At 41.7% G+C, this 27,041-nt stretch overlaps 1 protein-coding gene across 4 annotated transcripts in view; it reads right to left on the bottom strand.

The window, feature by feature from the left end:
* GRIK1 (glutamate ionotropic receptor kainate type subunit 1) overlaps positions 1 to 25,744 on the bottom strand; it is a 163,817-nt gene extending 138,073 nt beyond the window's left edge. For 2 of the 4 annotated variants that reach the window (XM_068689570.1, XM_068689591.1), the window contains exon 1: positions 25,388 to 25,744. In XM_068689570.1, coding sequence (XP_068545671.1) covers positions 25,388 to 25,529 — 142 coding nt within the window. In that variant the 5' untranslated portion in view covers positions 25,530 to 25,744. The remainder of the gene's footprint in view (positions 1 to 25,387) is intronic. The other 2 variants (XM_068689559.1, XM_068689581.1) reach the window with 1 other exon arrangement.
* Between the last annotated feature and the right edge of the window lie 1,297 nt (positions 25,745 to 27,041).

The following is a 27,041-nucleotide window of genomic DNA, read 5'->3' as shown; positions in this document are numbered from 1 at the left end:
ATCTTTTAAGCATAAGTAAAACTTCCAACAGGACCATTTGTTCAGCTTCTCTATGGCTAAACCAAAGCAAGTAGGAAGGAAGCAGTGAATGGCATACCAGGAGATGGCACTTAAAATTATCTTCCTGGGACAATTAAGATCACATAACCTGGGGAAAAAAAATGCTCTGACACTCAAATTTCACTAAATTTTCAATATGCAAGGGCTCCCTGTGAGTTCTGAACATATCTTTGGAAATACATAAAGTAAGGAAGCACAAAGGGTCCAAAACAGCATGTCACATCGTGTCAACAACAAAAAAGAAAAAGAACAAAGGAGGATTTATTTTTAATAATCCCTTACACTTGAAAACCTATGAAAAGCCTCTCAGACCAGTGGTATGAATGAAGGCAAACAGAATGGTTTATGTCCTCCCTTCCATCAAGAGCTCCCTGCAGGAACAGGTTAGGGGAGAAATTAATCTGAAGTTGTATGGCAGCATGGACGCTCTCGTGCACGCTCCGCTGCAGTGGTCCTGACATCTGGCTAGCTGCCCAGCAGCAGCTGCACTACAGGGCACGCTGGGCTCCCGGATGCATCCCACTCAGCTGCACATTCCCAAGAAATTTCCTATTTCAGAGGAGCTGAGTGTGATGACTCTGCACCACCCTGGGGCAGTCCAATTTTGTACTTGCTTTAACAAGAAAGTGCGGGGAGAATTTGTCGCTTTCAGTACCACTTTTAAGGATGTGTACTCTGTCCAGGATTTTTTTTTTTTCTTTCTGCTTCCTGTTCATATCCAAAAATATAATTGTCACTGACAGGGCTTTTATTTAGAGCCTGATGATTAAGTAACCATTTTAAGAACCAATTGGTTGTGATGCTAAGTTACACATTTCTGTCCCTTTTGACTCATTTATGACAAATCTCTTTTATTTATTTTACAGAAAGGAGGGCTATATTGGATTCAGAGTCTGGTCTCTGGCTCACTGTTCTTCCACTATGTAGCATTATAATCAACTCAACGATTCTAAAATGAAAATAAAAATGTCTTATTTCTATTTTGGCCTTCATTTACCTCCTACCAAACTGGACAGAAACACCTAAGAGATTACAGGTTATTGTTACTGATTCCCATTCTAACAGACGAGGCTGAACTAAATCTAAATCCTACCTGCTGAACTAGCCTCCCGTCCCCTGGGGATTGGAGCCCATCCTGGGGCTCCAGCCCTTCCCTGTTTTATGGCACTGTGTACAGCATGACTCCCCAACAATGTATTTTCTTTCTGCACCTGACTTTATCACAGCCACAGTGCAACTTTTCACATTTCCTTTGACTTTTACTGTCACTTTTGTCCTCATCCATAACATACAGTCATGCAGCTTCCTCTTCAGGACCAGCTGTTAGGATGATGCTGATGATGTTTGCACTCCAGCATTTTTTTCCCAAGCTTCCATTAAAAGTTGTGTTTTGAAATGTCATAACTTGCCTTGTTTTTGTTCTGTTATTAGCACAACTGGGGTTTGTTGGATTACCGAGGAAGGATAGTTGCCAAATAAAATGTTCGACACAGAGCCTGTGAATGACAGATCCACTATGAAATGAAAATTTGGAGTACACAAGCCTATAATATATTCTATTTACAATAGAGAGCACACAAAACGTATATATATTTTGTTCAATAGTGATGGTTCTGCTGCTGCTGTTAGGTGGTGAGTCAAAAGCTTTGTAGGGAACAGGTATGCTACAGCTCAAAACATGTTTTTGGAGTTAATATTCTGATTGTCCTCAGTCACCAGGTTTTTGCTTGCATCCCTGAGCAGTTCTGGACTACATAAGCCAGATGCACCACATCTGGACAAAGACAAAACAGAATATATGGTCCAGAAGTGAAGCCTAATGGAAGCCTACCACTGGCAGGCATCTTGTGAGAGCACTGGAGCTCAGCCACCATAGATGCCTGCAGCCACACGAGTGGGGCCGTCAGCTGTTTTGTTCGACGGATTTACAGCACCTTCTGCTAATATTGGGAGAGCCTTGTGCCCAGACACATATAAAGATACCATACTGAAAGACAGAATAACCTCTTAGTGCTAAAAGTCTGTGTCCTCAGACCTGTATTATTTTTACCTGATTATGAGGACAAGATGCTCATCACTGAAACAAGATGATGCATTTTTGTTTTTTACGTGCAAAATGAACTGCTTGACCTAGGTAGTAAAAGGTTATTTCTATTTACTATAGTTATAAACTAAGCAACTTCACAATGTTCTTCCCTATAACAGATTATTCCATGATATCATGGGTCAAGGCCACTTAGTGATAAGTGACCCTCTCAATTTGTATTGATTTGTAATTTTTATACTACCAAATGCATATAAATTTGATGCTTTAGAATTTCACTCCTATTTCAAATCACATTTCACATTTGCTTCTTTGGTAAAAGTGTGCTTGTATAGCACCTTGCACTATAGACATCCTGTCAGGGCACGTCTACACAGATATTAAGCATCTCTATTGGCTTTCCAAGACAGCTGAATAAAAGCAAGGACTGGAGTCAAACCTGTGGAGCCATGCTATAGCACTCCATTGACACAGCACGTTACCCTGGGCTGTGTTCTCCAATTCATTTAAGCCTTCTTTGGACTGAGCTGGCTCCGCTTGCCTGTAGACATCCAAGTGCGTATGTCCTTACAAGCCTCTGGGGACTCCCATGGGTAAATGTAGCATGCTGCATATTTCTCAGAGTTCTGAAAAACTAGATTTCCAGGAAAATGAAAAGCAGGAATAGCAAAGGTAATTTTCATTCAAGTAATCCTGGGTTATTTGAATTTGGCATACAACAGTGAATTTCTCCAGTTTGTTCATATTCCTCAGGGTTGCTTCTTGGTGAAATGTGTAACTTTCAGTCTGGGCAAAAATAAGAAAAAAATCCTCCTACTCAACTACTGGTGCCCACCTACATGTATGACTAGTATTTTTCCTTTTCTCTTGAGAAAAGAAAGGAGTATTGGCAGGTGCAATATGGCTGTAAAGAGCGTTTTAAAGACTCTTCATCTCCTCAGGGGTGTCTCTCTCTTGGGAACATCTGTTGTCATGATCTCAGGAGTCCTAGAGTGTACATCCTTCTGTCCTGCTATTAACCCTCCCCCCGAGTAAATAAATAAATAAATCCAATTAGCTCTTCTTGACACAGCTTTAGATAAATTTATATATTTATAGGATTGCATTTTTCTTTCTTTCTTTCTTCTTCTTTTTTTTTTTTTTTTAATCAAAAATGGATTCTCAGCAGAGCTGTAGTTGCTAGAATTTCTGAACTGGAAGGAAAAACAACGGGACTAGTAAATATAAATATTGCTGTATGCACTAATAGGGCTGGACAACCAGGAAAGACCTCTGGCACATTTCCAAGCACCTGGTCAGACATGGAACTTATCTTTTGTCATTTGAAGTAACACATACCTGGAAAAAACTCACTTTTCCAGTACAGAGTCTTGCTTTGCATCTGCTGATGCGCTGAGGACAGAGAACTAGCAGAGAGAAATATTTAGAAGTGCTTGACATGAGCCTAACACTACTCCAGTGAAGTCTGAGGCTTTACCATCAAGAACATTTGGTGCAATCAAGCCAAATTACAGCACTTTTGTAAATCCCACACGGAAGATACAAGCACTTGGTTATACTGTGCCCAGCATAGCAGCTCCCTGGTTTGTAACGCAATGAAGCACAACACCTGTTTTAAAGAAAATGCTGAAAGCAGTTGCTGCTTGCAAGCAGAAAACCCATTTCAATGGGCATGAGATATATTATACAAATGGGAACAGACGAGGGTGACAGCAATGTGGGCACAAATAACTAGACTCCTGTTTTTTGTAGCACAAAAATTAGATGACATGTAAGACATCAAGGGTACACCTTTTGCTTTCTTCGTTTCACAGATAGCTTTCCTATTTCAAATGAGACAGTGGACCCTGCTCTCTGTGGTTGCTCATGCACATCTCTGACTTGTACACACATATACATTTTCTGAACTTAAAGAAAAATGGCATTTGCCTTGGTGCGGTAAGCCATGTCTCTGTTTAAAAGCCCACAGGATCATTTAGATCAGTGTGTGTTTTACTTCCAGATCTAAACACAGCCCCAGGGAAACATCCTAGCCTTTCCAGACAAGATCAGAGAGCATGTCCCTGTGTCTATTTATACAGGTGCTTATTTTGCTGTTGCATAAAATACATAGCATTACCTGTGGACAAATATAGCTAGCAAGGGTCTATCTTTTCTGTCTCACAGTGTGACCAAAACCATTCTACAGCATGAGACAATTGAGATAACTCCAGACAATAAGGTGCTGAATAAAAGGTGGGAGGTTATTTTCAAAGAAACTCTTGTTTAGCAGGGGGCATAGCCCACTTTCAGAAAAGTTAACTTTATGTAGGATGGAAGTCTTGATGTTATAATTGATGTTATAATCTACATACGGGAAATTACCATTTCCTTTATACCAGTGCCTACACACAAGTCAATACCTATCTATAGCTGTACAACTGGAGGCTAACATCATAGGCTTTCTATATGAAAAAAGTTAAGCTTTGATCTGTACAAGAAAATGCCCTCCAGAGGCAGAGGGCAGAGTGCTATAAAAATCATGGTTGGGTGACCTCAGAGTGCCATGTCAAAAAAAAAAAAAAACACAATGCCACAGCAGGGTTTTACAGGAGAGAGCTCACCTCTGCAGGGCAGTTTGGGAAATAGGATGTCTTTTTTGGGAGATCAGAAGATGCTGATCCTCTCAGGGCATCCTTTTCTGACAAAAGGGAGAGGGCAGAAGCAAAAGCACAGATGCAAGCTCCAAGCTGTGAAATTCCTGCTACTGTTGCTTAACCTTCACAACTTTCCTCTCAGGACCAAAATTTCCCAGCAGGATGCCTCCAGAGGGAAAAGCAATCACTCTCCCTTCTCTTAGCTGTTTCTTTCCTCTTCCCTCAACAAACAGCACCTTGTTTAACTGCAACTAAAATTTGGATTTGACTGCTAATACTAAGGGGAATAAAGACTGTCTCACCACTCAGGCTCTACCTTTGTGGATGGGACTGCCAACAGACAGAACTGCGCAGAGGAAATGGGATGCAGATACAGCAAACAGCAAGAGTGGTACAGGCAGATCATTATCCTCTCCAGTTTATCCTTTTCATACTTATGGATAAAAGAAAGTACTCAGTGAAATCTGAAATGGAGAAAAGAAAATGCTGCTTGATAGAAAGAACAATTAACTTGCAGAATGTGTTGCTACAAGGTGATACCGAGAACAAAGAGGTCAGTGGGATTCAAGAAAAGATGAAACACATGGAGAATGAGAACAGCTATGATTACATCAAATAAGATTAAATGCAGAATTCATGCATGGTAGTAGTAGAGGATAAGAAGCTGGGAAAGAGTTTTCTTGAGGGATAACATTCCATAATTCTCCTTTAAAGGGTTTCTGATTTCTGCCTTGCAAACCTGTAAAAGTAGATACTGCCTGACATTGAAAACCAGAATGAAAAGCTCCAAACATGCTTATGTTGTAATTCCTCTCATTTATGTAACAATTTCTGGGAAGTGCCTATTCTACAGCAATGAACAGTCCGACTGTTGAGCTAAAACTGTATATCTGTGTTTACCTGGGTAAAATTAACCTTCTGTTTCCAAGCTGCTTACATCCATGAGTTTCACAGGACTCGAGGACAGTGTGCAGCCCTGAATACATACCACGTTACCTCACTTTCCCACCAAAGACCCCCTAAGAGGAACAGCACCTGCTTAAACCTTCTCTTCATGTACACAGATAAATTACAAAACACCTCTAGCTCGCACAGAGTAGGGAGAGCTCGCTAATAAATCCACAAACCTCCTTTAATTTAACATCTGGGTCTCCAAGTGGCATTCTAATATCGGTTTTGTGATCTGTGGAAAGTAAACTCCAACTGCTCACTGGACCGGGCATAAACTATGTCTGGCAATTTCACAATTTGGTGGATAAATACTTGTGCCTGGGCAAAAATAAAACAACAGATTCTGACTCCGAGGGGAAGCCCATTTGCTGTGATTTATATACTTACTGCAGTGGATAAACACTAATGCCATCATGATTGCCCGTTGTAAAAATCCTGTCATCTGCAGCAACCTGTCTTTTCCATTGGGGCCAACTGTGCTGTCTGACGATAAGCAATAAAGCTCTGGAAGGTGACTGTAAAAGTAGCAGACTGTCAGCAGCAGTCAGAGTTGTCATTGTTTTGTCACTGCCAGTTATTTGAATTTTTAAGACTTACATAGCCAGGAAACTTTCTGCCTTTCTCCCAACTTGCTCGATTTTTCTTTTCCTGCCAGAAATACTGAACATTTTGAGTCTTAACTTAATACAAAGGCATCCCTAACGAAAGAAAAATGAATAAATCCTTATTGCCCATTAGCTGCAAATACATTCTTATACTGTCTTGGTAGCTTTATAAGCACATCCACATTTCTATATTTCTTAGTTCATACTGCAGTGCTCCTTTCAGTTTGGGGCACACCACAATATACCAGGATAAGAGATGTGTATTTGGGAACTTCATGACAGTTTTTGCAATAAACCCTGCATTCTATAATCTCTTAAGAATTTTGCATGCTGTAAAGTACTACAGTTTAGCTAGAAAACATGCCTAAATGCAGTTCCACATACTTAAGATTATCATCAACCTGCCAATTCACTCTTATCTAAGATTTTTTCATTCCATTTCCTTTTCTTTATCCTCCTTGTGTCTTTGGTGCTTGAGCTCATGATGACAGGAGATAGTAGGACTACAGTAAAGAGCTATTGTAGCAGAACTCCAATCACTGAATCTCATAAAAGTGATCACCTTTATAAGGCAAGTCTGTTAGCTTCTGAAGCAGCCTCCAGCTTCAATTTTGAGGGCTGTGAGGGCAGAGAAAAAGAGCACACACTGAATAACGGTGACGGGTAGGAATTTGGAGGGCTATAAGCTACCTTACTATGTCAGCAAAAGCCTACAGTGAAACAGTATAGTACTGCTTCAGAAGGTCTGCCATCCCTGTTATTGTATATGGCCCATAAGTATAAACTGTATAACCATATGCAGGAATCACCATACAAATTATCACCTGCTTTCCTAACATTTCTGTGTCCTTCCTGCATATTGCAGCAGTCTGAGTCACTGAGAAAACACCACATAAGCCCCAGCTCCTCTTCCACCACCACCTTAAAGGACATCATCTCCTTCAGTGGCTCTCTGCTGTCTTTGCAAAGGCTTCTTTTCTTCCTTCTGATTCAAACATATGAATGTTTAAAGGAACGTTTATGAAGATACCTGTGAATATTCTGCATTGTAAAGGGCTTTTACAGTAAGACGAAAAATTCTCTTTGATTTTGTGCTTTATTCATCACCCATAACATAACAGAACGGGGTAAATTTTGAGATGTGTGAAGGATGTAGATCACACGTTTTGAATAATAAACATCAGTGTACTTCTGAACTTCCTGTGCTGCTTGATTTCTTGAAACATGTTTCCCTGTAATGAAGAGAAAGCTGAGCAATACTGATGGGCCTGATATTCCAAAAATTGCTATCAAAGCTTTTCCCTTTGATGTCTGTCTGCATCCTGATTGCACTGTCTCCCAGGCTAGAGAGGAAGGAAAGATATTGTTGGCATAATGCTGCATGGCTTGAATGGAACTAGCATAGCATCTTAATCCACTTTTGCCCCACAAGGAAAACAAATCTCCCCAGATCTAGCCTTTCACAAAAGCACAGGCTTTGCTGCAATAGCAGCGTCAATTTGGTTTTGATTACACAGTTTCACAGGGTGCAGAATGGGGAAATATGTATTTTTGCTATCTCAGCTATAATCTAACTTGTGGGTTCAGAAATCAGATACTTCTGATTTAATTTCTGATTTAAGCCAAAAAAATTAAGTCCCCTCTTTAGCCAGATTTTCTAAGAAAATGAGGTTTGCAAAATGATGCTCTCTGCTCTTCTGTCTCAGTCTTGCTAACACTAATAACTAAACCACTGGCCAACTCTAGCCAACTTTGACAGTTGAGAGAGGTCTCAAAGTTATGCAGTTCCTACAAATTTTGTAAGAGTTTGAGGACTGCTGGAAGTGGCCTCACTGAGAGTGGAGCTCAACAGTTACCTGCAGGTTTGGTCTGATGACTGTGTGTCTCTTGGAGACAGCTCTGCTGCCTCTTGGCAGCTAGTAGTTTGGGGGACAGGTGTCTGGAAATGGAGAAGAAAAAGAACTACTAGTGCTGCTGCAGAGAGGACCTCAAGAAGGAACAAGAAAGGCAACTGAGGTTACAGTGACTGCAGGATGGGGAGAAGCAGAAGACAATTCTAGGCTTCATTAGGTCATCAAACGCTTTGTTTCCTGGATCCTTCTAAGTAATTTTCTTTCTTTTCTTTCTCTCTCTTTTTTTTTCTCTTTTCTTTTTCTTTCTTTTTCTCTTTTCCTTCACTTTCTCTTTCTCTATCTCTGTCTTTTCTCTCTCTTTCTCTTCTTTCTTTCTTCTATTTCCATTTTTCTCTTCTTCCTGCCTTCCTTTACTTGCAATATACACATTAGTGTGTCTCAGAATAATTGCAGCATCATTATCTAGCAAAAGGGATCTAGCAGTTACATTTCATTCTTTAGTATGCAATACAAACAAACTGAACAGACACAGGTCCTTGAATGATGTAAGTCTATGTGGCTTTTTGGAGGTCAGGGAATTCTTCAGATTTTTATCAGACTGCACCCAAAGTACTTCTGTGTATTTTGAGATGAATGTGTGGGGAAAAAAAAATAAAATCCATACATGATGACTATGTTGCAATCTCGTATTTTATATGTTCACAGTTATCTCTCCTTTCTTTCAGCAACACACTCCAGAGTCCATCAAGTACATCATGGAGACTGGCAGGAGCTAATTCATCCAAAAATACAGAACACACAATTCCTAGTAGCTGTAGGTGGGACAGGATGACCTCTTTTGACCTTAAAATGCTCAGGCAGAATCACAGTCCAAGGAGGAGACAGATACCCTCATAAGATCCTATGTGTGAATACGGACCAGAATTTTAACATTGCAGCACACTATACAGGATCTTTCTATTTCACTTTGGCAGTCATCAAACAGAAACCTACCAGGCTGCCTGCAGTTCTTCAGTCAAGAACAGGTTTCACAGATATGGGGGTCGCCTGTTGCCCCCCATTCGCAGAGAGCTCAGTGACAGCATGAGGGACCATGTGTCCTGTGGACACAGATATATTACACCATGGCTTACCTGCAAAGCTGATCAGTTTGGGTTCCTTCTCCCTAAATCACTTATAAACAGTTTTGCCAGATTAAGTTTAAATGCAACTCTTTTAATCAGGTTACTCAGTACACTACAAGCAAGATTATAAAATGGATGCTGTTATTGCATTACTGATTTTTATCTCCATCGATTCTTCTGTATCTTTCATGAATCACCCTACTGAAAATGTGACAGGTTTATGTCAGTCACGACAGGACTATAACAATATTAGCTCTACCATGAATTCAGCGTGACACCAGAATTGTATCATACTTGACCTTATTTGATATATTCATGTACTGATTCAGAAGCTAAGCTGTATGAAGAAGGGAAGGTTCTTTCTAAGACATTCTTCTATATAAATTGAGGTTTGTGCTTTTAGTGTTTGCTGTGCTAGCTCCAGTCACATAATTGTATGTAAATAATTATGCTATTTCTAGAAATGGTGCTAGAAGACATTCCAGCTCTCTTCTTATTCAATCCTGTTCATAGCACCACCAGTAGCTGGAATAATTTACACCTGACTACATCTATTCTTACTATAAACCAGTGATTTTTGACATTCTTTCTATGCCTCTGCTTTGATGAGAACAAGCTGGGCAAAGAAGAAAAACTTTGCAAAAGTTGGAGATCTCAACAAAACCAGCAGCTGGAGGAAAAGAAAATAGGAGGAGGACTTTATCCATTGATTTCCTCAAACTAATGAAATCCAGAACTTCAATTGCAATTTGGATGAACCATAGTAAATTGTCCAACTGTTCTCTTCTGTCAGAATCATACACTTGCCAGAATTTCATCAGTATAAACTGGAACAGTTTCATTGACTTTAGGAGAAACAGAGCTAAAATAGCTTCTGGGTCATATTTTTTTTCTGAGACCAAGTGATCTCTCACTTAAAGAACTGAGGATCAGAAGAGATAATTTTGTACCCTATTTTCTCATAGATTTTTTCATAAGAACTCATAGATAAGAGCTTGGTTTTCAAAGAAGTTTCACAGTTTTATCTGCTGAAGATAGGCAGCTTAAAGCTCATGTCAAATCAAACCTCCTGGAGAAGCCGTCTGTGCACTCACTGGGCTTTTACCTGCTGCCCATAATGTTTATAATAGCACTACTTTACTTACTAGGAATCAATATTTCAATTATAAGTTTTGTTTCCAATGGGTTAAAGTCAGAGTATGGCTGACCATCATCTTTTTGTATCCTGCCTGTCTTAACTTACAGAAATAATGAAGGAGCAGACTTGTACATATTAATATTCTAAACTGTGAAACTGAATATGTTAAATATTTCCTCTAAAATGTTTCTTTGATTTTTGTTAATTCTGCAATAGAATTAATTCAGCAGTGATAAGAAGATGTAAAAAAGTGACAATTTGACATGAGCAGTAACTGTTATTACATTCAGATTTTTCCCATGTGTTTGGAATTATGGGTCAACAATCAGTGAAGAGACTATTAATAGAAATGTATATTCATGTTAATTATAAAATAACATAAATCACTGCATCATTCTAAGAATTTTAATAAAATATGCTCTTGATATTGCAAATAGCTGAGCTACGAGTACAAAAGCCAGGAATTCCAGCATTGATTACAGCTTCCTAGGAAAGACAGTTCTGCATCTTTTAAACTTAGTTATTTAAATTATTTAAAAATCCTATTTCTTGCTGTGCAAACACACAGTCAGCTGGTATCAATGAGCAGCTCAGTCTCCCACCTAAGAAACTCCAGCCCTTACAACAGCAGTTCAAAACCACTGGAGAGAAATAGTTTCACAACACTCATTTTAGATGTTGCTAAAAATGAGCAATTCCAATATATGTCTTGGAAATAATACTTATCGTTTTTTCTCCATACTAGTTGTGGAGGGTTGACCTTGGCCAGCTGCAAGTGGCCCACCCAGCTGCTGTCTCACTCCCCCTCCTCAACAGGACAGCGGGACAAAATAAGACAAAAAAGCTCATGGGTTGAGATAAAGACAGGGACGTCACTTACCAGTTACTATCACAGGCAAAATAGACTTCACTTAGGGAAGATTAATTTAATTTATTGATATATTTGGACAGTGAGAAACGTAAGTCAAAACAACACCTTTCCCCTAACTTCTCCTTTCTCTAGCACGGTCTCTCCACAGGCTGCAGGGGAATCTCTGTGTGGATACCTGGGGCACCTCGTGCCCTCTTCCTCCTTCTCCTCTCCCCTGGATGTCCACAGGGCCATTCCTCACAAATGTTCCCGTCACCACCCCCTGCCATGCAGTGTTTGCCCTCCCTTCCCCAGGCTGTCCCTGAGGCACTGCCATCTTGGCTGCTGTACTGACCATGCATAATAACAATTTAACACTCACAGAAATACTCAGGGTGAAGATTCATATAATGGCTTCCTGGAATTAACTTTGGGAAAAGGAAGAAAAGGTACGATCTCATCACCCTTATGGGTGCTTATGGACTTGTAGAAATAAATCAGTACATAAGTGACCATAGGACAGTAGTTGGCATATTAATTATTCTGGATTTATAAAGAAGAATTATCTTTTCCCTCATCACCCTTTCTCATTATCTTGCTGTGTGAAGTATTTCAATACGCTATGGAAACCTGGGCTGACTTTTGCTTACATAAAGTAGTCTGTGAAACACCCTGATTAACACAGAAGAAATCTGCACAGAGAAACACCCCCATCTAACGCAAAGAACCAGAGGGCATAAAGCATATAGCCATCTAATTAGTAGAAAACACTTTCCTTTATTTCCTCTGACTCTGTGCTAAATTGCAGCTCTCACAGAAAGGCTAAGTGAGACCTATACTGCCACCCCGGCTGTCTCTGTTGGTGGAGGGTTTGACACGGTGGACGGGGCCTCAACACACTCACTTGGATGACTCTGCCTGCAGTAGTCCCAGGTGTGCTTGTGACCACTCTTTTCTTTTCAGCCTAAGGAAGACATTGATGTGCTGCTCCTGAAAGAAGGGCAGTGCACCTGCCACAGGGGGAATAAGAGAGGTACCAAACTAACGTGTCTCCCCTCCATGAAGGTGACAAGGGCAACATACAAGAGAGGCCATGGGGAACCACGATGCTGGCACTCTTCCCACATTGGTTAATGTCCTCTGGCCCCATGTAGTGTCTAATAATCATGTAGCAATTTTGAGCAAACAGCATCTGGGGAAGCTGCAATGTCTGGCTTTTGTGTGCATATGTGCATGTATGCAACACAGTTCATAGGAAGAAACTAAATTCACCCTTTTATACAGAGGCAACAGAACTGTTTTCAACACTTGATCCTGTTGGATTGAGTTGTTTTATGTTTCATGTCACTTTAAAGAAGGCACCCACTCACCTTCCTCCCAGGGGCCTGTATTAGACACAGAAGGAAGGAAACACATGAGATCTCCCCACATCGGAAGAGCTAAGAGAAAGAAAAGGGATTGAAGCCAGGAATTCAGCCTGATAGAGGCATGTGTCTAAGTAAAATGGCAGTGCAAAAGTATTTCACTTGGAAGCTGCCGGCAACTGTTTTAAAAAAAAAACACATCTGTATATCATACCTACATTGTGCAACTACAGAAGGTCTAGATGAGATAAATATCTCTAGCTGATTTTCCTTCATGACCGATCTGGTGTCAAGATGACAGCATAAGGATTACAGTTTCCCAGACCAATTGCTGTTCAGGGCACATCCCACACTCACTCCATCTGCAGATGCTTTCTAATGTCAGTACACGGATCACCAACAGGACTTGGTCCCCAGGGAACAGCCTGGCACCCTAGCAGAAAAATAGAAAGGCTTGGGCAGTAAAGTGTGCAGTGAGCCACACTGATGCAAGACAGATTCTTCATTTCAAAAAGAAAAATCTGCATTCTTCAGAAAACAGTGTTCAAAAATTTAATCTTCATTCAGTTCAATGGAGCAGCTTTATAATTTACAGCAGCAGATAAAGCTAGAAGATGTAATGTGAAATATCTGAAGCAGTTCTTCTCCTGTATTAAAATGCACCTTGGGCAACAGAGCTTTAACTTCTCTTAACATATGTTTCTAGCAGATAAGTAAACAATTTGGACGTGAAATGAAAATTTTCAAGATAGTTACAGTCAAAAAAGCATCAACTCATATTAGACTTCAGCTACAGTGTCCCACTGCCCACTGATAAGTTTTTGGGGTGGTTTGGCATAGTTAAAAGCAAGCAGCTTTGGAAGAATAAAAAGCTTTTTGTGTACAAGTTGTTGGATCAGAGATAGAGAGAAAAAAAAAGACATCATTTTACATCAAAATTCTGAAAGTGGCCTTGGTGGCTGGATTGAACCATAACCTGGAGCATGTGGCCAAGGTAAAGTTGTCAGACAGAGGGGAAGCAGAAACAAAAGGATCAAGGCTTGGAAGTTTAAAGGCTCCTGCACAGACAAGAGATCCACTTGCACTGAACTGCACTGACATTTGGCTTCCTTACAACCACAGGCTTCCTTTAGTCATGTGCATGGTGAACTTTGCGTTTGTTTCTGTTCTGCTCTGTGGGGCTTTGTGCATGGCAGCAAGCTCTGATTGAGTGCCGAAGTCATCTTTACACCACCACTGCGACAGCTTAGCGTAGATCACAGAAGAGCAAATCATCATAAGTAAAGTTCGGCGCAGGCCCAGACCAAATGGTTTCTCTTCAAAGTCCCCCTACATGCTGGCTCATATACCTGAATACTAAGCTTTTCTTTGCAGCTAGCTCCCTCTCTGCCCAGATCTCTGCCACCGAGCTTAGGGATGTGTTACAGACAAGGATGTTATGTGTCCTTAGAGGGACTTCTCTTGAACTGTTTCCAAATGGAGAAGGAGGAAACCTTGTACTTCTCCTTTCTGCACTACTTGGCCATTAGCAGGCAAACAACTGGAAAATTGTTTGAGGAAGAAAAATATGCCCCTCTTTAGTGGTCTTACTTGAGCACACAGAGCTCTCATGAAGGAAAGGCATATTGCTGTAACAATCGCAGTATTTCACCGTGTAAAACGTCAGGATAAGAATTGCCCATGTTGGCTTGTCCAAGCAGGTCTGCTTTAGACAAACCAGACTGCACTCCCACAGCTGTCAGTGCTGCTGCTACCACCATCCTGTCACCACACCTCAAATTTCCAAGGTCCTTAATCAAACAGCAGACCCGAAGCTTTGATCATCTAGACCAGACCTACATGGCTGGCCAGGCTAATGCTGGCTGATCATTTAGGTACTGTAAGTGCTTCTCATCCAGCAAAGGCAAAAGAGCTTTCCCAGAGGGGAGCTCTGTCTCGCCTTTTGTAAGCATTGTCAATAAGACCTTGTAGCATTTGTCAATAAGAAAAGACTCCTGACATTGTCCACTATACAACTGTGTCTCTAGCTGTTTATAACACTGTCAAATATTAGCCATTTGAAGTGACATTTCCCCGATCCTGCATCAGTCTGAACACAGGAGGTTTTAGCTGTTCTTGAGAGTACCAATTATTTTTTTGTTTGTTTGTTTTCATTTTTCTCATGATTTACAAATATTCTGATAATCGTTTTACTGAGAATATCTTCATACAGGGACTTAAAATTTGATGGCCTAGTGCTATGAATGCAGACACAGTGATGGTGTTTTACCAATGGACAGACCTTAACTGTCTGCACTGTGAAAGTTTTGCCTGCATCTGCAGGAATTAACCTGTTCCTTTTCTCTTGTGGTGCCTGGAGACCTATGAGCCAGAAGCCTGTGCTGCCCCTGGGCTTCTCGTCACCAGACACCTTTGGAAAAACACAAGCAGTAGCCTGACTTCTTCTTCTCTAGGGCTGGGTCTGTAGAACAGCCACCTCTACTGGCAATGGGTGGCAAAAGTCTCTACACGGCATCACAGAGCTCCTGCACCACCAGTCATGTTTGCCGTGCCCATTGGGCATCAAGGGAAGGTTTCTGGGTTTTCTGCTTGTTTTTTACAGTCATAGAAAATGATACCAGAAGGTTTTTTTTTATATAAACATATAAAAGTATAAGGTGAAAACCAAGAAGATGAGAAATGTCAAACAACTTCAAAACCCATCTTTTGTTACCTAACTATATACATTATTCTACAGGATTTCTGCCTCATTTACTACATTCTTTTACTAAAGTCTTTTACATTTAATATTTTTAAACATGGATGAATGAATTGGGGGCATAAAATTCTATTAGCTAAACAATTTTGTTTAGCAAAAGCGCTGCTTATCATGCAAAATACATTTTAACAATCATAAGGGAATGGCAGTGAGTCTATGTCCTTCCTGAAGCCTGTATATTTACTCATTTTTCTCCCATTCTAACAGACTATCAAAGATCATCTGTTCAATTTAAGTAATTTCCTATGCTTTCTCTGAAGCCTAAGATGAATAAAAGCATTCAAAAACAAAACATGAGAATATTTTAAACAGAAATTATAATTGTATTTGTCTCCAAATTGCAGTGAAGAATTCTTATGTGGCTTCTTACTAGCTTCTTTAATAGCTCTCCAATATCTTATTACTAAATTATTTTATGTGGACAGCAAACGTGCTTTACACATGAGATTGCTGAAGTTATTCATCATGCATTTTGATTCATTGGCCAATCTGACAGTGAATGACAGTCTTTGGAAAAGTATAGTACAGCTAAAAACCTGACCTAACTTTTAAACAGCTTTCTCTGTGATACCAACATAATCAAATAGAGTTTTACATATGTCATGCTGTTGCTGCAGCAACCTGGCCTCCTCTCCTCTGACTACTGATAGGAGTCTCTAAGCTTGATATGGCCTCAGATGTCTTGAGACTAATCTCTTGGGACCATTCCAGAGAAATACAGATTAATTTGCGGTTCCTCAAAAATGAAGTAACTATTTCACATAAACTGCTTTTCACATTCCATCAAGTCTGAGCTTCCTATTCATAACCTTTATAAAAATGACTAGTTTGGCACAGCGCCCCCAAGACATTTAGGAGAAAGCAGTTTGCATGGCAGGAAGGAGGATTAAAATGACTTTGGCTTCTCTTGTATTTTTCTTGAAGGTAAGGAGAGAAAAGGTTATTTTTGAGAAAGCAAAAGCTGCACTTTTTTTTTTTTTCTTCCCAATGTTAACATCTTAATGCATCTAATTTTCAGTTCTTCGTATCCTTGTCAGGGATGAGATCAAGACAATAAAAGCAAACTGTAAGCACTGAGAAAGGTTTGGGTCTATATCACTGTATACAGCTCAAATGCCATATACAGGGGTGAAAAATGGAAATTGTACTGTATCCTAAAAGTGTCCATCCTTTGCTAAGACTTATCATGCCTTATTTTCAGAAGAACACCACTCTGCTGAGCAGATGCAAAGACAGAGGCTGGCAAGGATATGACAAACCATGCTGAAAAGATGCTAAGAAATGTAACCAGTGAAAAGTCACTTAAAAGGGACATGGACACTGGTGGCCTCTGAGGGGCTTCTGGTTAAGGTCAAATACAGCACCTAATATTTAGTCTCTACCTAAACTGGGACAGGTCAACACATGCTCTGCTTCTTCAGAGAATCCACCAATGTCAGGGTGGTCTGTGCTGTTTACTTTATACTTCATATCCATGGCTAAGCTCCAAGTGTATGCTAACAGGACAGGACATAAGACACGACTTCTCATTGCTACCTATAATCTTTTTAGTTAAATACACTTAGGCTTCCATAGCAACTCTTAGCACTTTGTACTACTAATTTCCATGGATCTATGCGTATATTCACCTAATATACAAACTTTAAGAAAATGTCAAAGTTGTAATGCAGTGGACGGAGGTCTAACATGGTGGCACTCAAGAGACGTCGATTCACTCCCAGCTTTGCCACAAGTTTGCCAGCAAAACACTTCAGTTGTCTGGACTTGGCTTCCCCAACCATAAAATCAAACTACCTATAGAAGCTCTGTGAGGTACTCTGAGCTCTACTGCCTGGAAGATCACAAGGTTATTATTATTCATGACAATACTTGTTGAAATACAATACAGTTAATACTACATGAATTATGGCAGTAATGAAATGAGCTCAATTCCACCTTTTATTGCATGGTAGACCCCATAAACATCAATTTCCAGGGATTTACCTCCAAATTATATGAGCCCAAAACATAAGGTACATGCAGCTTTTCTTCTCAGTACCATCTTGCAGAATCATGCTAAACCCAATTTATATAAAACCCCTTTCCCTAAGAATAGCACAATTCATATAAGTTGTTCATCATTTAATTGTTCTATTACACTACAATATCCTGCAGTAGTGTTACTGTAGCTATAATGGTCTAAAGATATAAGTATGGCAAAGTCTGTAATGAGAAGTAGCCTTTCTTAGCCTTTTTATTTAGAGGCATAGCCGTGAGACCAGATACATGGGTTGCTCTTGCTATTCACTGTTGGAGAGCAGAGAGATAGAAACCTACTGGCTTCTGCACGTACTTTCATGGACCATGAAGGCCAAAGCTCTCAGACAGGAGAAGATACTTGGCATTAAAGAAATACACAGCTAAAGTAATACTTACAATATGTTAGGCTGACATACAGACTGCCATTAACTGCAGAAACAGCAGTGGCAGATTAGGCAAGCCTAATTAATCACCTGGGAATCTGGCCTGCATGCTGAGGACATTAATGACACATCTCTCCCTGGGAGGTGAAGGGGAGGTGATCTTTAGTAGAAATGAGTGGCAGCAAGGGCAGTATAAGCATTCCGGCAGGACTCCGCTCCATCACATGTCCCCGGGGATGTGGAAAATAAACTTGTATCTTCAAATATTGTTTCTTCTTTTCTTACAGCTACCTAATGTTTTTCTTTTAAAACATTTTTTTTTCCCAAATCCTTTGATCCACAGCATACACTAGTGTCTCTCCTGCTTATTCTGTCCAAACCATTTAGAACTGAAAAGCCTGTATTACTTACAGGGCAGTGAATGTTTTTATATTTTAGCATGTCTGATCTTTTAAAAAGTGTGCTTTTAAAAAACATTCTCTGTATGCTAAAATCACTGTGATGCAAAATCACGGTGATTTTAAGGTCTTGGTGGTGTACCACTGAATTCAGGGAGGGCTCTGTCCCTTCTTCATCTGACAGAAAAAGCAAATCCTCACATCTCTGATCATACTTCTAGCAAAAGTACTGCTTGGGTACTTTTAACTTCGGGTGCTTAACGGATAGGGGAAGTTTTGCTGCCTCTTCATATTTATGTAGAACAATGAGTTTTTCACACTTGCTCACTCTAAACAAGTTCTGCTCCTTATTTCCTGAAATACTGCTCTGACTGTCACTTCCACCTACTCAGCATTTCACCAGGGCCTCCATGCCAGTTAGCAATATGGAAGGATAGCTGGTCTTGAACCCTAGCCAGAATCAATGTGTTGGAAACATAATTTTCCTTGAAATAGACAAAGTTTGCATGGGCAGATCTAATGGCAGCATGTGGGAGCAGTTTCAGTGCTACCAGAATTTATAACACTCATCTTTTAAATTTTTGGTGTTACAATCTGAAAGCTCAGACACAAACAACTAGAAGGTGTGATTGCAAAGAGGATGATGGACCAAAGAAAAGAAGCTCAAAACTGAGCCTTTTAGACCATTTCTAGTTCTTTGACCATACTGCCATGCTGTATTACTCATTCATGTTTCCCAGTTTTGTGCCACCCTAATTTAGTGTGCAGGTACAGGGGATGCTGTAAAAATAATACAGGGAACCCTCTGAAATGCCAGAGAAAAACAAAAAGAAGATATTTTACCAGCTCAATCAGATACTCACTCTTGTGGTTGAAATGAAAGGGTGCCTATTTGGAATAATGAAACAGTTTTAATTTTGAATTGTGATTTTTCTCAGTGAGAACAAATATATTACTTGAAAGCTAATTATTTTCTAGGTAATACTGAATCACCTTCAACAGAAAGAGAAAAAATAGAGAGGTAAGGGTAATAACATTCCCACTGTAAAGCTTTCCTGAAATCATAAACTCATTATTGCAAACTAAAACCTAAAGTCAACAAAAACTAGGACAAACTGGGCTTGCAGGTTACAGATCCAAAGCTGTAGAGTAAAACTAATCAGTTCTTGGACAGGATTTTTTTTTTTTTTATTGCAGCACAATCTATAGTCTAGTTGGTCAAATCAAGCCTTTCTGAGAAAAGAAGATTAGAGGCAGTTGTTTAAAATATTGTCGGGAGGGGGGAAAGATGGACAGACAGGATTTAAGCTTTATTACTGACCAGGATATATAAAACAGACTATAATGAAAAAACAGTATTGAGACTGTACTTGTGGTCTGAATAGAAAATGTTAAGTGAAGACAGGGCCATATGGAGGAGCTTATAGCTACAGCAAGAACTGATGCTAAGGCAAATGTCCTCTGAATATGTAAAATTAGGTTGTGGGAAGGATGCAGGTGTAATCAAAAAATCGATTACACCTGAAGAGAAATAAGCTCTTAGGCAAGAAAGAAAAATCAAAGAAAATTTATTTTATTTACAAGGATTGTTCTTCCTCCAGTGGTCACTGCACTGTGCATGAATGTGAAGAATTACTAGGCTAAGTGTCAATCTCTTTGCATAAACAAAATATTTGATGAAAAATACTTATCCTTTGGCAAAATTTCATCAGTTTCATTGCTGCAAAGATTTCATCCTTTATTTTACTGAAGTCCTAACTGAACTGGTGCACATGTGCTATATAAATGCATTTGAAGCCTTGGTGAACCACAGCAGGATGTCCTATTTATCCGCCCACATGGAGCTCACTGCAGCACTACAGACATGCTTTGTCCATTAGGATACACCTTGCATAAGTTAAGAGAATATAACAAATTATTACAGCACAGATATCAATGACCTGGCTGTTTTCCATTTCATTTTCCTGTAACCCACTTGACTTTTGACAAACATAACTCTATCAAATGTGCCATAGCTAATCACCCATCTTCCGAGATGTAAAATGCAGCAGTAATACACCTTTGTGGCATTTTTTTTTATTGTTTTTCATCTCCCTTGGTACTATCTGAAGCCTCTGAGCTCTGGTCTCAGGACCTTTTGTTTGCTTTTCTCCTTCATCCTCTACTGACAAGTGTTCCAGGACAGAAGCAACTCATGTTCGGAGTTTTTGTTAATACAGCTGTGAGTGGTTGGCTGCCTGCTGCATAATCATCAAGCCGCAGTATTCTATGCTATTTGAAGACTATAATTTATGCTTTTACAGCTCATCTATTTCATGCTAAAGCAGATATTTAGGACTTAGGTATACTCTGACAACAGAGACGCATACTGCCAGTTTTCTGGAAAATGAACCTCTCTTCTACAGTCTTCTTCACTGAGTAGCACTTCACACCATCCCAGCAATAACAATTTTCTAGCAATGCCACCGGCATCCAGCAAGTGCTGCTGTTGAGGTACCAAGAGCTGGTGGTGTAACCACATTTCTCACTCGAACACCAGTGAGTTGCACACACTCAGTGATCACCATTGCCCAGCTCCATACAATAATTCTCTGGAGAATGGATTGTCAGAAAACAAGGGCAACAAGACATGTAGACCTGATTTTGTCTGATTCTACCCATCATTAGTAAGGGTGGTAAGTAGACAGGGCAGTTGGGGAATTATGAAAGTTTCATCCCTCTAATATACTAAGTATGTCTAAACAGCTCTCCAGGCAATTTAAACCAGCATATCTCCCCTGAGTTCAATAAAAAGATGCCAATTTACATCAGCTGAGCACTGGCTTCATGACTTTTTAATCATGTGGAGCAACCCAGTATGGCCAACATGTTTCATGATACAAAAGCCTGGAAATACAATGGTACAGAACCCAAAGTAATTCACCCCTCTGCATCATCAAGCCTAAATGGCAGAAGACATAGAAATTGCCAGTGGGATTTTGATTTTAATAATTCAGGTTGCAACCATGCAAATCATAATGCAGTCAAGTGTTTTCCCTGAGATCACCGTATGCATCAAGGCCACTGAGCTCCATTGACCTTTCTGTGTCCAAGTACAGCTTCACTGGAGTGCCACTGGAATGCTGGCAATACATTTTTCATCCACCTCTTTTAGGCTATTTTTGACTTGATTAACCATTTAGAGCACGTGAGCAAGGTGTTGCACTGTCTCACACTTCATGGAGTACTATCAAAGCCAGCAAGGAGGGGACTGATGTTTGGACATTTTGGTAGCAATCCTTTAGAAGTACTTGTAGCACGGTAGTCTTCTGTTAAGTGCAGAATGAGGAAATTCAAGCAAATTATAGTGCAGTAAAATGATGAACCTCTGAGTATTTGGGATCTAGTGAACAAGCTGAGGTTAATGCCATCTTATGATATAAAATGCAGTCACACTTCCTACAACATTATGGAACAGAATAACTTCTACACACCTGGTAAGGTTTTTTGTTGTTGTTTTTGTTTTCTAATTAGCATTTTTAATGATGGTAAAATATGACAGAACTTTCTAAATATAGTTTTTGCCATGTCACACTGAGGAAGCTCAAATATGTATTAATATCATTCCCTTCACAACCCTGCAGAAATAAAATCTTGAAAAGGGTTGACAAAATGTAGCAAATTTGCAGTGAAATTAATTAGGTTTTTGTCTTTATCATTCTGACAGTGTTGGAATGCTAAACTCACACAGGAAAAACCTCCCAGCTCTAGCCCTGCTTGGGGAAATATAAACAGATATTTTCAAATCTATATTGAAAATTTCACCTTATTAGAAAAACCCTATTTCACAGGTTAGGTTGATTTCTGTTTCTGTTTTAAATCATATTGTGGGGCTAGACTTGCATCTTTGAAAACACAACTCGCTAAGCCACTGGGAATTTCGCTGAAGTAAGGAATAAATCAGTGCAGAGCTTGAACCTGAATTCAAATATTCCATTTAACTACAGAAACACACAAAATACTATGGAAAATTACTTCTGATGAAATAGATACTCTTCAGTTAATACCAGCTAATGCTGTTTCTATGAAACCTAAAAATTACTCATTTGCTCATTTTCAGGAATTGTTCGTTTTAGAAATTAATTCTAAGATCTATCCAAGTGTAACTTTCTACATGTATCTGTTAAAAAGTGGCACATTCTCTTTTTAATTAACTTCAGCGATATATTAATAACTTGTATAGTTTCTCAACTATTCTTGATGTCTAATCCAGAGCACAACTTAAATGACTACTATTTATAAATTACCATGCGATAGCACTGAAATGTATTCTTATAGCCTAGTTAGAAGGTTAAGTTGTAATGGCCCAAAGGATAATACGCTAAGAAATAAGACAGTTCCGCATCCAGCATTAGTACCAGATTTTGTTGCTGTTGAGATTTCAGTGCTTTTAAGGCTGTTTCTGCAACTCAGTGCCTTAATTTGTATTCTCCCTTCTCTTATTTGATTTCGTTCATTTTAAGCAAGTGGTACAAGTAGGATAGGCCAGAAGGTTAGGCTGACTCAATGTAAAAACTAGAAATTCTTTGGTATTAAATGAAAAATATTAGGGTCATGAACTTTAAATATACCTTTATATAATGTAGTCTAGTGGGTTATGGGTAGATAAAGATGGTATTTCCTTGGACAGCTCAATTAGTTCATATATCAAGGAAAAAGCTTTTTAGCATAAACGTGAAAGAAATATTCAGTAAGGCACTAAAATTCAAGTACTGTATTACCAGAAACTGAAAACTCTATCTTATCTCAAATTCCTCTGTTTTGTCCTAGTGAATCAGTTTTACTGTTCATATTGCCACCCCTCATTTCTTGTTTAGAGGACTAGAAAAGTAATCATCACCTAGATGCTGAGAAATAGACAGAATTTCTATCACTTACATGTCCCTTCTCAACTAATTAAATACCAGCAAAAGAATCCATTCATTTGTATTATAAGCCAACAAAATCACAAAAATCCAAAAGCTCCCTAACAGTGGAAAATGCAATTAAACTACCAGTGTATTAATTCAGGCAGCAAACTGCAGCACCATTGTAAAGCAGTGCTTTCCTTTCCTTAATTAACTAAAACACGACGAAGAAAATCTGATGGCTTAATAGCATTTTCTTCACTCAGAAATGCTTTGGGATGATTTTATTATGTTATCACCAAGAGCGCTGAGGGAGTTATTTCCAGTACTTCTGTTTGTCACCTCGAAAAGTGACACACTCCACAGAGAAACTTGCCCCTGTTAACTGGTGTGAAGGATTAATATTTTATGACACCATTACTTTATAGGCAGGGTAACTATAGTAATAAGAGTACATTTCATATTTTATGCATTCACAACCACGTAACACAAGGAGGATTCATTCTCCAGCAGCATCTCTTTGGATGTGTATTTGTTGCTGTGAGTGAAAGCTGAGCAGCTTGCCACTCTTGTTATTGTTTATAGCGTAGCAGAAGTAGCAGACCATAATCAGTATCAGGGTACCACCGCCGCACGCCCTGTCGGAGTGAATCTGCACTGGAGTGACACACACATCTCGCAGCCTGCAAACCATGCAGAGCAATTTTCAGGAAAAGCAATGTGGGCAACTGGCTGGGCGCCTCGCTAGACCGAACATAAGCGGCAATGCAAGTTATGCAATGGGGAGGTTGACAGAGGGAGGAGTGCACACCCTAAATCTCTGCCTGGGTCCCTGCAATGCCAATGCCAGCTGAGAAGCCAAGGTTTCACCCTGCATGGAGTGAAGCACTTAGGCAACATTCAGGCAAACATGTTTCCCTTTAAACTCTACAATGCTCCACTTTCTTCAGAGGCTACTCCTGGTAAAGCCAAGTGAGTTAAGGCAGTCTAGCAGCAGCAATCATGCCAAGTGTATTGCCAAGGCATCCTGCTACAGCATGCATCCAAGTTATCTGAGCAGGTTTTACTTTCTCCCACAAGTTTCACTGGCCCTGAATCTCCTGCTCAGTGAAAGCACAAAGCTCGGCATTTCATGTGCTGTGTGCATGTACACAGCCATTCCCCTCAGCTCTAAATGGGGCACAGCTCCACGGGCAGTGGCAAGTGGAGACAGCAGCAAACTTCAGCTGCACCCCATGAGAAAGAAAAAAGAAGCGAGAGCACGCTGAACGTGAGCAGATGAGTATGTACAGCTTTTCAGCTGCAAGTTGCAGAGTGCCTTTAGGTTTATTTATTATTTTTTTTCCTCTCCCCTTGCCTTTGCTCAGCACTTTGAGGGACTGTGCCCCTTAATTTTTCTAAATGCTTCCGTGATCAGCTCCCTTGCTCTCTAAGCCTAGGAGTCGTCTCCCACTTGATTTCTAAAGGAGCACTCGTGAGAAAAGCCGAGCGGGGTTAACACTTGCAGGTTGACAAGCATCCATCTCCTGCTTCGCGCAGGACTCTGCCTTCACCGGTGCATCTTCCAGGGTGGCTTCTCTTCTCTTTACTAGCTCCGTGCTCGGTACTCGCCAAGCCGGAGAGGGGCAGGCAGGGCAACAGAAGCGCGACAGCTTCTGCCCACAGCTTTTCCGCAGTTTTCCCTAACCCCTAACTCCGGCGATACTTTGCATTCACCGTCTCACTTGACTGACACAAGAAACCCACTGTCGGGAGAGAGGCTTCCTGTGAACCGAGCCTTGTTTCCATGGTGCGGGGTTTTCAACTTAAAAATAAATCCCTGTTTTCTGGGGCTCACACGTATGTACAGCACTTGTGGAGCTCTCCCCCCCCCCCCCACCCCCTCCAGGGTTAGGGGCCGGGACCAAAGCAGGGCAAACCCACATCCCCAAAGCGGGACGGGGGCTGGGGAAAACGCCGCCAGGTCGCGATTCGCCTGTCCCAGCTGCCGACCGTAGCCGGGGATCCCCCGATCCCTTCTCGGGGCGCGTTTTGGGGCCGCCGAAGCGCACCGCCGGCTCTCTCCCCGCCGTCCCGAGCGGGTGGGCAGCGGCCCCGCCTCGTCCCCAGCCCCAGCCCCGTTCCCGGCCGTCCCCCCGCTCCCCTCCGCACCGCAAAACTTTCCGAAGCGGCCGAGCCCCGATGCGGGAGGTCCGTGGGGGCACCCCCTGGGCCGGACAGGGGGCACCCCGCGGGAGATGCAGGGAGGCACCGCGCAGAGCCTGGGGAGGGGGGAGACGCGCAGGGGAAAGGGCTGGCAGCCCCCGGGCGGCACTCACCGATCCGCAGCACTTGCTGGCCGCTCCGGGGCAGCCCCGCCGAGGCGCACAGCAGCACGAAGAGGAGCCCCCCGCCGCCACCGCCACCGCCGCCACCCGCTGCCGGGCGCCGGGGCCACCGCGGGCCGAGGGCGCTCGCCATCCTCCGCGCCCGCCTCAGTTCATGCTGGGCTCCGCGGGTGCGGGGCGAGGGCGGCCACCCCCTGCCACCCCCGGCCACCCCCGGTTGTCCCCGGTTAGCCCCGGCGGGGCAGGCTGCGCGCCGCCGCCGCTCCTCGCCGCCCGCCCATGGTGCGGAGGCTCCGCGCCCGCGCTCCCGCCGCTGCCCTCGCCCCCCGCCGCCGCCGGGAGGGGAGGGGAAGGGCTGGGAAGGGAGGGGAAGGGAGGGGGAGGCTCCTCCCGCGGGGCGGGGCGGCTCCGGAGAGGACACGCGGGGACGCGGACACACGGACGCACGGACACACGGATGGAGGCACCCTGTGCGCGCGCTGCTCCCGTTTGGGGTCCGGGTGTGGGATAAGGGGATGGAGCGCAATGTATTGGGGCCGCTTGCAAAACCATTAGAGGGACACATCCTCGCAGCGCATCTCCCCCTGTGTAGCAGGAGCCTCAGCAAAGGGGCTGCGGGGCTGCGCACCCGGGGTCGGGACTTGGCAAAGTCCCACCTGTGAAGACAAGGTCGGTTTTGAACATCTGGGCACAGGGCTCATAACGCTCCCCATGCCTGACTTAGCCGGCAGATCACTTCTCCGCCGCGACTCGACGTTCTCAAGTTGTTTTTGAGATCTGCTTTAAAGGCAAAAATGCTTCACTGCGAAATAAACATATGGATCCTGAGCTGATCTGAAAACAGAAAAAAAAAAAAATCATAATAGGAAAATGACTCCCACCTAGCAACAGAACTAAAACTGCGTAGCTGAGATCCAAAATTGAAATGATTTAAATTTGTTTATTTTGTATTCCTCTCCAGTCTGTCTAACAATTGTTCCAGAAATTAACTCCTCAGAGGAGTCGCAGCACACGCTGAACTGCAAGGGAAATGCAAGCGTCTGCATTCCACCTCCCCGTCAGCCTCAAAGGTTTCCTGAAAAGCCTGCCTCTACCGTTTGCAGAGTAACTCGGTGCTTGTTCAGAACTTCTCACCACCGAGATGCCCAACCAGGATACTGGCTAGTGCACCACTTTGCATTTCTTTTTACACGCGTTTCCAGGATGCAGGATGTGCCTTAATGTAGGATGAGGGGCTCAGCCTGCACTCTTTCCTGTCTAGCACCCATCACATCGGCTAAAAGTGACAATTATATTAAATCACTCAAGTAGCTAATAAATATAGCATAGGGTCTCATGTAGGCGACAGAAAGGGGACCCATCAGGCCACCCTGGGCTGTACTGAATGGCTCTGTATCTTTTTAGCACTATTTTATAATCTGTCATCCCCTCTCAAATTCTATTCACAAGAGAAAGAACACATCACCTAATCTGGGAAAATCTCAGTGGCTGAGAAGTGGCTGACAACAGCTGTACATCAGGTACACATCCACCCACTACAAAACCAGACAGCAGAGGTAGCACTGACTGGACTGGCAAGTTCAATTTTCAGCCACAATGGCATGGCTAAAAACAGGGACATAAAAGCAAGTGCCAGTTCCAGAGG

This window comes from Anas acuta, chromosome 1, assembly GCF_963932015.1.
Source record: "Anas acuta chromosome 1, bAnaAcu1.1, whole genome shotgun sequence".
Lineage (NCBI taxonomy): Eukaryota > Metazoa > Chordata > Aves > Anseriformes > Anatidae > Anas > Anas acuta.
The sequence above is the reverse complement of the archived record's forward strand: the minus strand, read 5'-3'. Positions and strand labels throughout refer to the sequence as shown.